General features: G+C 38.7%; 1 protein-coding gene across 7 annotated transcripts in view; it reads right to left on the bottom strand.

The window, feature by feature from the left end:
* The window catches only part of DMD (dystrophin), a 1,602,346-nt gene that overhangs the window by 91,789 nt on the left and 1,497,474 nt on the right, over positions 1-13,083 (bottom strand). For all 7 annotated transcript variants that reach the window (XM_069463910.1, XM_069463912.1, XM_069463911.1 and 4 more), the window contains one exon: positions 7,913-7,987. In XM_069463910.1, the coding sequence (XP_069320011.1) occupies positions 7,913-7,987 (75 nt within the window). The remainder of the gene's footprint in view (positions 1-7,912; positions 7,988-13,083) is intronic.

Here is a 13,083-nt window from a genome sequence, read left to right as displayed (position 1 = left end):
AGGTGAGAAAATCAGTAAGGGGCAATTTAATTGCCATACAGGCATAACGCTTTTCAAAATGAGCATCTCGAATACACCAAGATTTTTTGATAAAACATTAAACATAATGATTAGCTATTTCTAGAAGTCTCAATAAGCAACCAGCAAACACAGTTTTGTGTAACTATCCTTTTTCCTCAAGCTAGGAATTTCCATTTGAAAAAAAATATATATCCTTTAGCATATTCACTAGGGGATATATTTTTCAAGCTGTATAAAAGACCAAGTATTCTAATACACCCTCTCTTTCAAAAATATTTTTACAGTAGAGGATGCTATAGACTTTGAAGCCATTGGAGAACAGGGACCATTTGATGGTGCCCCTCATGCATGAGGCCTGTGGGGGTGAGAAAGGTGGGGACAGGACAAAAATGACTGCCTCTCCAGGATCCTCCTGGCTGCGCAGAAAAAACAAACAATGATGGGGGAGGGAGGACTTAAGCACAAGGATCTCACTAATAGTTCCTGAGGCCTAATCATCCCTTCAACCTTGTAGGTTCAAATGAGAATTATATTCCCCTTCTATGTATGTTACAAATGCAGAGCTGAGACAGATTTTATTTTTTTTTAACAGAATCATAGACTTTTAGAGCTAGAAAGCACCTTTATAATCACTTTTCAGTTGGGGAAACTGAGACCAGAGATGTGGAGACTTGCTCTGGGTGTTATGGCAGGACACCTACATTTCCTGATTTATCAGAGGTATATATTGAAAAGCAGAAAGGTAGGTAGCAGAAGGTGTCCTTACTGACTTTACAGAAAAGTAGAACCATTCTGCATTCCATACTAATGACAGTAATGGGAGAAAAGAGAAGCACCAAAAAGTTTGTTAGTTGTGAAAAAAAGTCCCACGGTACTCACACAACCCTAAGCTCATCCTATGGGTCAACCCGGATATTGTATGTCGATACACAAATAATTCTGTACCCTAATTAGTACAGACAGAGAAAGGAGCAGGTAATGGTGGAAGAACTGCTATGTATCTGCTGACTTTTCTTGCCCAGGCAGCAGAAGGTGCTTGTGAGAAGAGGAGGCTATTGTTGAATTCACACCATTCTACAGACAGCTTATACTTAAGGTTGGAAGACTTTCCAAGCAAATCTGCACAGCAATAAAGTCAATGTGCATTGATGTAGTCATTTGTGCAGTGAAGGTTAATTTTTGCTAAAATATCTACACAATGCAGAGCCCTGGTCAAAGCAATGAAAAAAAGTGACATGTGTTGAGGTATAGCCATGGGTTACAGGCTATCACTACTGTTTATTGCTAACAATAACACTGACTATTTTTAACTGGTCTTGGTGAGACATGCAGAGGCCAACTGCATTTGGGGCTGGCTACATAGGAAGAATATGCCTAGGTTACCAGCAGGATATAAGAAACCTTGGCTGAAACTCTATTTTGTGCTCCCTGGTTTCCGTGGTGTTTTGTGTTCATATCAGTGGCTGGATTCAAGAGAGAAAATGCATCTTGGTGTGGTCCTTGCAGAGAGAGGGCAATTAGACCTAGAAGCTGGCCTCTCTGGACCCTATGCTGTGAGGCCAGCCTGTGGCTATGACACATATCCTGGCTTTAATGTTGTCGTTATATTTTATCCTTTTCTTGCAATGAACTTTAGATTTGTAAACATTGTCATTTGGGTCCTGCAAGTCCTCTTTAGCAACTGAACTCTGTTTAACTGTCACCCTCAGTGTAGTTAGCATCAGTAGTGAGATTGTTTAGAGGACCCCCAACTCGTTATTAGCCAAAAACATGACTAAGGCATTATTTAGAAAGAAAAAAAAAAGATGATTCTCACAAGAGGTGAAAATGAACTGTTGATACTGGTTGCCAAGCTACCCTCGGTTTAAAATAGCATAGGCTTTTAAAATGTTTGAAGATACAACTTTCTAAGGGAGTCTGAAAGTGGTAGAACTTTAACCCAAAAAGCTAACAAAATGGATTAAAAGGCAACTGAAAACTGATGGCAGGGCTGCTAAAATTTCAATTCTTTGGTTGTATTAGCAAAAGCTAAAGTAAGTTCAGAAATCTTCAGCTGAGCTTCACCTTCTCTGGCCTGCAGATGGAGTTCCAACCAAAAATCCTGAGCAACTATCACTTTTGATAAATGGGCTACACCTGTGAGACCAATTACAATTAAAAAGATAATTCAAGTTGGGAACTTACAGGCGTTTCACCACCTACTTCACCACAATTTTCTTTTTCGCTGCCAGACCTAGTAGTCCCTTGACTGGGGCTACAATTAGAATCTCAACAGCTGGTAATATTCCAAAACAAAGTACTATGGCTATCAGTTGGAACTTAAGTACAAGAATTCCACAAGGATCAATGAAATGGATCACTCCTTCCCTGTACCTTGCCTAATTAGGGCTGTCACAAATGTTTTATCTTGCTACCAGCTAAATATGGACTAGCCAGTGGCTGAACCCAAGGGACATACAGATGCTCCTCAATTTACGACAGTCTCAATAAACCCATAGAAAGTTGAAAATATAGTAAGTCAAAAATACATTTAATTACACCCAACCTACTGAACATAATAGCCTAGTCTAGCCTACCTCAAATGTGCTCAGAACACGTACATTAGGCCACAGTTGGGCAAAATCGTCTGGCAACAAAGAACACTGTAGATTATGGTTGTTCACCCTCATGATCACGTGGCTGACTGGGAGCTGTGGCTCATTGCCACTGTCCAGCATCTTGAGAGAGTATAATACTGCATATCGCTAATCCAGGAAAAGATCAAAATTCAAATTTAGAAGTATGGTTGTACTGAATGAGTATCACTTTTGCACCATTGTAAAGTCAAAAACTCATAAGTTGAACCTTCATAAATTGGGGACTGTCTGTACTTTGTGCCTGGGGGTGGGGGTTTGGATTAAAATGAATGAAAAAGGAAAAAGGTGAGATTGTTTCTGAAGGGAAAGAAGCCACCAAATAGATTTTTACAAAGGGAAAGTCCAATATAATGTTGGTGTCTAGGGAGAAGCTTAAAATAAGAGAATAACATGCTTCCTTAGTTTAGACTCAGATGCCCCTTGGGTTGAAGAACTCTGTTAAAACCTTCTCCTCCTTGAAAGAGTCAGGAAGTGAGTGGAACAGCAGACCAACCTATCAAACACACTGGAAGAAGAGATGAGCGTTCTAACTAGGACCAGGACTCCATCAAACAATGTTACTGTGGCTTTTGGTTAATATTAATTAATATGTCTTTGGGTTCTTATTTCACAGGATATATCTGCTATTAAGCATCTGTGTTGGAAAGTACCCTATGGGAATATTAACGCAGTCAAATCTGGAGAACAATGATTTATAACAACTTGAATGAACATTGTGTGGCTATTAATTGCGATGATAAAGGTTTAAAAAAGGTATTGGGTATGTGGTACAAGGTTTATGTGCTATATGCCTCATCTGTCATAATATTATGTATAAAAATAGCAATTTGCTCCATTACTTTGCATGAAAAGCCGTAAGTGGGTAGAGGGACAACTTAGACACTTGGATGATTGAGAAATAAATTTAATTTGGTGGGCCTACTTTCCTCAGACTGAAAAGCCAGAAATTTGATGTGGATGGTTTTAGAAATTTCTGCAGCGTACTCAAACCAAATTCCATTTGGGAGTAACTACTCTTCGCATGATTTTAGCTTGGAAGACAACATTTTTGTGTCTTGAATTTATTTCCTAGTTGTATTAAAGATGTTAGTTCTCAATGGCAACAACATATCTGGTGAATCAAAGAGCACTGGACCCCTTGACATAAAAGAACTTGGAAGAATTAGGGGCTGGGCTAGGAATATATGGCCAGGTAGAATTTGCTTTCAATAGAAAAGATAAACTGATGAAAAAGACCCCCCAGTGCAAGAAGAACATTTCAAGGTCATCCAACTCCAGGAGGAAGAATAAGGATGGTAAGCTGCCTAGACTGACATCTGGGGAATGGAACCTGCGAGGTACTCTTTAACAGCTTCAGCATCACAACTGAGGGCCAACCATTCTTCCTCTAGTGTGCAACTCATGGGTATTGCACACATTTTAAATAGGACTATGGTATCTCCCCTAGGAGACAGACAGATCTTGTTACAGGACCTCTCTCTCTCTCTCTCTCTCTCTCTCTCTGGGGCACCAAAATCTGTTAAACCGTATCAACTGAGAAAATTAGCTTGCCTATGCCCTCAAAATGTTTTTAACTCAGAAATAACAGAGAAATGGCCTCTCACCTATATGAAAAATAATACATGGCATATATAGAAAAGTAGATTTTTGTAGGGGAGATGCAAAATAATTATACTGGCCTCTTGATATGCCTTGCTGTGCAGGCAGCCTGTGGCTGTGGATCCATATCCTGATTTTAATGCTCTTGTCCTAATGTAGCCTTTTCTGGCAGTAGACTGTAGATTTGTAAGCCATGTTATTGTGGGTCCTATGAGTCTTCTTTAGCAACTGAACCCTTTCTAATGCCACCCTTAGTGCACTATCAAAAGATGAGGTGCATTTACTGAGAAGGGAGTACATTTTTCACCTGGTTTGTCATGGTGAGGGTTAGTCTGGAAGCTGTGACTATTCCGACAACTCTAGGCTGTACCAAATCTCTATAATGTGTGCTTTAGTTGCTGAACACAGGCAAATTGTTCTCTGTTTCTTGTTGTTTGCAGAATATTTGTCACACGTATCAACTGCAGTATATTTAGCCCTATGGTTTGGGCTGTCTCCAACCCACCACACGCTAATAAACTAAATACACTTGCTTTGTTAACTGCATTTTTATTTCTGCTCTTAGACGTTGCCTATATTTTTAATTTTAGAAGCTACACACCTATGGAATGTCATCAGAACTACAAATCGAGAAAGAAAAAGCTTAGGTTATCTTCCTCATAACTTTCGATGGGGTATCAGCCATATTAAGCAGCTAATAAATCTTTCTTACCAAGATTGTCTCTTTGTTTCTGCTTTTCTATCAAGCTTAATTTTCATTCACAATGTGTTGAAAGGCAACATGGAGTCATGCAACATTTAACTGATTACAAACTGGAGACCTTATAGGCCAATGGTGATGCTCTCCACTTAAATAGTGAATTCTCTATAGTGGATAAAACTGTGTTGTTCGGTTTTCTGCAATATTGAAACTTTGATAGGGAAGTGAAAGAAATAAGATCAAGTGCTTAATAGAGGTGGCAGTGCATGTTTTCTAAGGCATCTGTAATTCAAACTCTTCACTGGCATCAGGAAATCACTGAGATAAACATCATTAATTTTCATTAAAGTAAGAGTTAGTAGAAGCAGCCTTTGGTAGGAAAGGCTAGTCAGGGCAAGTTTTATTTGCCTGTACCACAAACAATAGCTCTTTATCATGGTTTTTCAGGCATAAAAATGACAAAAAGGCTGGAAGGTAAACCTAAGCAAATATAAAATTAAGAGGAAATTTTTAAATCATCTATTGAAAAGTTAGTAATGTGATCACATGTTTTTAATAATAAAGGACTGGCAAACTCTTCATTCTGTATTCTTACTATGCATGACATCCTCCTAGCCTTCTTGAGAATTCAGTACTTAATTTAGATAAATACACCTTAATTTTGCTATACTTGAATTTTTTTTCAAGTATGAGAAAAGTCACACTCAGAAAGGAAATGCTGAGAATTTCAAATTTCTTTAACAGTGAAAATTTAAAGAAATCATTCTACATTCAGAGCTTAACTTTATTACAAGGTTATCACCTCAAATGGCCAAAATTTTTTCATAATATCAAATTCCCCATTTTCCCAATTCCACATTTCTCAGAACACATCCCTATCTTTAAATGATGCATGAATGCATACATATCTCCATTAACTCCCATAGCCCCTCCAGCTAGCTACCACCCTACTGCCCTCCCCTTCACAAATATATTTCTCCAAATGGTATGGATGGTCCATACCAACCATCTCTACATCCCCATTCTTGATTCACTTTTGAGCTCACTACACCACCTCAACTGTGGCTCTAAAATCTCACCAAAGTTATTAAGGACCTCCTTGTTGTGAAATCCAATGGACATTTTCCCCAACTTCATCCTGACATCCCAGCAACATCCGGCCCTGCTGACAGGTTCATTCTTCTTTTTCCCTATGCAGTATGTAGGTAGCACTATAACCTAACAGGATTTTCCTCCTGCGTTGGCTACTCCTTTGCAGTCCCCTTTATAGGTTGCTCAATCTCTGTCCTGAAGAACTCTTCCCTTCTCACTCTACACTCCCCTGGAGACATTCAAACTCTCCATGGTTACAAGCAGCATCTACATGCTGATAATTCCTAAATATTGTTTGTATATTTCTCCTGAGCACCACAGCTTCATGTCCAACTCTACCAGGCAAGCGTACCATTTACCTGATATCCCAAGCCAAGAACCTAATGTCTTCCTTGACTCCCCTTCACCTACTACATCAAATAAAATCACTGAGACCTGTCAAATCCACTTCCTAAATATTTCTAAAGTTTCTCCACTTATCTCCATCCCTATTTTGCCAATTCAGGCCACCATGTTGCTGGTTTAGATTACTGCAACAGGTCTCTTTCCTGTCAGTCCCACAACCCTCCAATCCATGCTCTGTTTCACAGCCAAAATGATCTTTTAAATTGAAAATCTAATCATGCCATTCCCTTGCCAAAACCTTTTGAATGGCTCCCCACTGACCTCTGAATTCTTTAACTTGGACTTAAAAACCCTTTCACAATCTGCCTCCTGCTTCTCTCTGCAGCCTAATATTTCCCAATGGCCCTTCCCTGAAATTCTGTGCTTCAGTTACGCCGAAGTATGTTCAGTTTCTGAGTAGATCATGCTTTCTCTGGGCTCCTCCTCTCATTCCCTTCCCTCTGACTAGAATGCTCTTCCTACAGTGAGCTCTACTTACCCTTCTGGACTCACCTAACTTAGACATCTCCTCTTCAAACAAACCTTCTCTGAACCTCACCCCACACAGCTAGCTGTTCACATTCTTCCACTGTTACACAACTAAATACATGACATCGAAACTATCTCTTCACTCTTCCTCAGGGTGCCCATAAATCCAAGAAATATAGACAATACCACTTTATTTTTTTATCGATTATAGACATTCTTGATGACCTTACATGTACATTTTCCTATGTCTCCAGATTTTATGGACATCCCATTAGACTGTAAGTTCCATCAGGATAGAAACTGTGCCTGTCTGTTTCACGGGCATATCATCAATGCACATAGACACTCAAACAATATTATACCATAATTCACTTTGTTGATAACAGAGAGCTATACATAAACTATCTGATGAAATGATAGAGCTATATAACACTTCAGAATTTTCCCACAGATATATGACAAAAAAGCAGAAAAGCTATCTTGTCATCTTTCCTCTATCACGGCATTCATCTGAATGTCAGCATTCAAGCTAATAAACCACACACATCTGTGAATGTGGGTTTGGATAAGATAGTCACAGTCTTCTGAAGGCTCCCGTGTCACAAAAAAGAAAAAAGGATAGTCATAGTCATCTAATAACCAAATACATTTTGCAAAAGGAAGAAACAAAGGTAGAATGGGAGAAATGATGCAAGTTTCATAAAGGTAATTATGGATGCCAATGCTATTAGTTGGAAAATTAAAAATTATCAGTATCTTATTACTTTAACATTAGTAGCTGAGGAATGGTAACAGAAATTATTGATTCTGAACAATAAACAAAATAGTCCAACAGTCAAACACTAGGCCAAAGATACTTTAAAGAATGAATGCTATGTTGCAGCAGGACTTGTGATAGCTATTTCTCTCTTCTCCAAGTGAAAATATCCCCAAGGCACTTTTTTAAGCAAAGAAAAATTCTCAAGATCTTTAAGTACTGGTTAATACTTACAGCAAAGGGCCTTCTGCAGTCTTCGGAGTTTCATGGCAGTCCTATAAGCTGAGAACCGCACATTATTCAGGTCAGCTGAAAAAAAGGGAAGAAACAAAGATAATTTGTTATTTCATCAGAAAGCACAGACAAAACCCCCCAATGATTTGCCAACAACTACAACCACCATGAAAATAGCCTTAAAAAATTGTGTCTATGCTCCAAGCTTTGGGAGGTGAAATTCTGTCAATGTGTCCTTTTGCCCTTTGATAATCAGGAAAGCTAAGTTCTGTGAAGGACTACAGCAGCATAGCCTGCAGGGCATTCATGTAGTCCTTATTCCAAAGAGGGAAAAGAAGGATGGACATTTTTTTTATAGACCATAATCTGCATCTACTGTAGTGAATCTTTGCTACGGAAGATTAAAGAGAACAAGGAATATATTATTGAAATAGCTATAAGAACTTAACAATCAAGTGACGATATAACATTTTTTTCTGATTATAAATGTTATACATGCACAGTGTAGAAAACTTAGAAATCAATGAAAAATATAAAATCAGGTAAACAAATCATCCATAATCCCATAACCCAAAGATAGGCACTGTTAACATTTCGAGTATTTTTTTTTTACTTAACATATATGTATATCTATGTATAGGAGATAAATTTTAAAATATAATTGGAATTAAACATCTGGCTTTATATTCCAAGGCGCAATCATTGTAATATTCAGCATAGAGTAACAACTCAACAATTTATACTACTGTGGTTTCTACAGTCACCTGTCTGTCAAGCCCTGACTCATGTCATCTAGCAGGAAGCTATATTTAGATGATGTCCTTACTCAAGTCTGTACAAGCCTTGATAGACACTGGACTACATTTCTTTTCTAGCATTTCTGTGTACGTATGTTTCAGGAATCCAGCTCCAAAAATCTCCTTGAAGACAAGAACCCTGTCACCTACTTCTGTCATCTTTCCTAGCAACTTAACATTTAACAGATCTCTGAAAAAGCAGGTCTAATACAGGTAGGGGACTGATTGACTGACTGAATGAATCAATGAACAGAATGATGAAAAAAAGAAAAAACATATTGGCAAACATGACTAACTGCCCTAATCAAATGGCACCCACAAAACCAATGGGGTATTAGGAAAAGGCAATAATTTAATCCATATCCAAGTCACTTGGGTTAGCATTTTTAGCTTTATGGTTTTTGCAGAGACCAAACATAAAAGCCTGAATTTAAATTAGGAGAAGGAAAACAATGTCTGTAATTTACTTTAAACTATTCAGCATAAAAATAAAAAAAAGACTGGCAATACCAAATGTTGGTCAGGATATGGAGCAACTGGAACTCTCATACACTGCTTGTGGGAATGCAAAACAGTATGACAACTTTGGAAAACCTGTTTAGCAGTCTCTTATGAAATCAAACATGTATCTATTTTATGATCCAAATATTCTATTCCTAGATATGTATCCAAAATAAACAAAAACATATGTCCACAAACAGATGTGTACACGAATGTCCATAGCAGCGTTATTCATAATAGCCACAAACTGGAAACAAATCAATAGGGTAACAGATAAACAAATTGTAGTGCAGTCATTCAATGGGATACTACTCTGCAATAAAAAGGAACTACTACTGATAACGCAACAATGTGAACTGATCTGAAAAAAACATCAAACTGGGTAAAAGAATCCAGGAACAAAACTATACATACTGTTTGATTCCATTTATATGAAATTGTAGGACAGATAAAACTCAGATACAATGACAGATAGTAGCCTGGGGTGGGCTGGGAGTGGGTAACTGACCACAAAGGAACACAAAGGTATTTTCTAGGTGATTGAAATATTATATATCTTAATTGGTGTGGTGGTTACACAGGAGTATACATTTGTCAAAATTCAAACTGTGAACTTAAAATGGAAGCATTTTAGAGTGTTTAAATTATACCTTAATAAAGTAAATTTTAAGAGTTCTTAACAACCCTCATGTGGACAGTACAATATGATGTATGTGTGTGTTAGCTTAAACTACACTGTAGAGGCGGTCAGTTGTCTTAATCAGGAATGTACACTCCAGGGGTGGTTGGCTAGCAATTAATCAAAAAGCTTCACTCCAGAGGCGGCTGCTTTAAGTGATTCAGCTATATTTAGCTCCTATTACACCAGGGGTTTCATTAATTATCCTAATTAATGTCAGACAGGCTTGCATTGGTGATATTAGTGGTTTGTGAAATATGAGGATTGTTGGAAAAGGTTTAGAAACATTCCCTGCCTTTACATTAACAGGGTTTAAGAAGAATCTAGTAGGCCCTTCATCTTTAGAAATGGTGCCCGCCCTAAGCTGGATTCCAAAATGTCCAGTTGTAGTTCATTGGATTTTTGGTTGCCTGAATTCAATTAGGTGGTTGACAGAATCCTGCCGTTAGAACAATGGTTCTCCAACTTGAATGAACATCAGAATCACCAGGAGGGCTAGTTTAAAAATACAGATTTCCCAGGCCTTACCCCCAGATTCTCTAATCCGGTAAGTCTGGGGAGGGCCTGAGAACCTGAATTTCTAACAAATTTCCAGGTGATGCTGCTGCTGCTGTTCTGGAACCCACACTTTGAGAACCACTGTGATAGAGGACTGTGCCCTGTGTAGACTGTGAGAACATCTCACACCAAGCACTCAAAAAAGCAGTGCCGTGACTTCACTGTGCCTCTGGCTGTAAGATTGTTTTGTATCCCCTGCCTAATAAATGTTCATATGAGACAGAACTTGTTCTGAGACTTGCTTTCATTATAACCTGGCAGCCAAGATGTAGATAAGAAGGAAGCCCTCACCTCCTTCTTACCATGGGTGGCTACCAATACTTACCAAAGAGAACCTATGTGGGTCCATGTTAGCCTAAGTGTAATTCAAGGACCAACAGCATCAGTATCTGCTTGGAGCTTATTAGAAATGCAGAATCTCAGGCCCCACCCAGATTCTATGAATCAGAATCAACATTTAAGATCCCCAGGTAATTCATATGGATGTTCAAGTACAATTAAATCTTTAGTTGTACATTTTAATAAATTGTCTTGTTCCATGTTGTTAAACTTCAAGGATAAATTTCCTTTATAAAAAAACCTAGATTGTCTTGTGTTTTACTTTCTATCTTGCTACATTCCATTTTGTGGGCTTTTAGGAGAATATTTAATAACTGCTACAGTCAATTAGACCAAAAACTCACCTCTGGGATATATTTGTGGGTCTCTTATTTATAAAGAACATCGACAAAAGGTATCCTATAAATTAAAAACATCTAAGAGTGTCTTGAAAGGCTATATGCACAGCTTCCTTCTCGAAGTATAATAAATTAACTTTTCCCTAGACTTTGTTCTCTGGTGAGTAGAACTTGATTTATCTGGGTCGCCCTTCATTCTCTTTCCCCTAAGAGTGGTGGTTCTTCCTTTGTCTCTTCTTCCCAGTCATCATTGCTTACCTTTTTGAGCAGTCTCAGCCAACTCATGGTAAGAGTTGTCTTGTGACATTAATACATGAGAAACCAATTCCTGTCCTCTCCTCCAGATTGGTGTAACACCATTCATCAATACTATCAGATTTTTCCTATACTTGCTAGTGTGGAGTTCCTTCACACACATTCATAATTGAGTGCCTTTGGCTCTTTACAAAATAAGCATTGCAGAGACATGGAAATGCAAGTTTAGTGAAATATACATCCCTTCTCCATTAACACCAGCCTGTAGCAGTTTCCAAAGGATAAGCCTCCAACCCCAAATTGTCTTTCATTCATTTACTTATACAAAAGTATTGAGTGCAATCTATGTGCTAACCAAACATCTTGGTAGAAGATACTGGTACAAGGTTTCTCTTCTTTCCCCCCTTTTTTTCTAATGCTCCTTTTCAACTGCCTATTAACTCATTAGCCTAGTTTCCTACCATCTTCCTTCTTTCATAAAACTAAGGTCTCTCTCTTATGACCCCTATTCTACTCCCCTTTCTAATTCTCCTGGTTCTATTCAGAATTCAGAACAAATGATCTAAATGAGGTCAGAAGCGCCAACCAAATCTCACAGTTCATATCAAGAATTGGCAACTTCCAGGAACTAGAGATCCAAGTTGGAGAAGCAAGGATGATCCGATTCTTTCACGGCATGAATCACTATGAAACAGAATCAGAGACAAGCATCTGGAAGGTTCCCGCTCTAGCAGTGCTCTCAGCTTCCCTAAAGCAGTTCTAACTTTTCCTTCCTTCCAAATCCTTCTAAGTATGACACATTCTGTCTCTAGTTAATCTTCCCTGACACCCTTTCAGCCTACCTCCAACCCACTGCAGAGAACAAGCCTTCTGCCACCAGTTTTCTATGCACCATAGTCCAACCTGTTCTCAAACAGTGATTCAGGAGTACCAGAAGAAAGCAGCAAGGAAAATGTTTAGTATCCACCACAGTGCTACAGAAGCCATGCAAATCTATATCCAGTAACCAACCATCAGTGAACTGCAACGGAATTCTGGTGCCTTGAAAGTCCTACTCAAGAGAGTTAACTGCCTGCGTTGAGTCTGCATGTGTTGCTGGGAATCTGCAGCACCATTGTCTCTGGCTTACAGCTGGAAGAGATAAGTTTCTGCTCTGTGAAAGTGTGTAGGATGCACATAGAAACCTCAAGATGCGATACAGCTGCAAACAATGTGACACTGTCCCAGGCTGAAGCTTGAGATGATTGTGTAGCTAAAGTATGCATGAAGATTACTAAATCTAAAGCCCCCTTATTCCCGTGCCCCATGGGAGGCCAGCCCCCACTTTCCCTAGGAGCTAACTTTCCAGGACTCTGATCCAAGTTGTAATGAGCTCACTAGCTCTCACGGACGGACGGCCGGAACTCAAGAGGAGTGAGACTATCCAAGAAACGAGTTACACCATGTTTCCATGGCAGCTGGTAGAAAGCGCACTTCAGAAGGATAAAAACGCTGAACTGTACATTCCTTTTCATAACTTGTATTATTTTACCCAGGGCTTGTTCTTGCCTAAAAATAGAGAAATCTAGAAACTTAAGGAATGAGGACAAATATCAAAATCTTCTCAAGTTGAATTACCAACTACGCATTCATCATTTATTTTGAAGCATGAAAAAGGTAATAGGCTTTTCTGCCCCTTTGTTTAGCCTGTGAATTTTTCTTGAC

This window comes from Eulemur rufifrons, chromosome 30 (assembly GCF_041146395.1).
Source record: "Eulemur rufifrons isolate Redbay chromosome 30, OSU_ERuf_1, whole genome shotgun sequence".
Lineage (NCBI taxonomy): Eukaryota > Metazoa > Chordata > Mammalia > Primates > Lemuridae > Eulemur > Eulemur rufifrons.
Note: the sequence above shows the minus strand (reverse complement) of the source record. Positions and strands in the feature narration are given on the sequence as shown.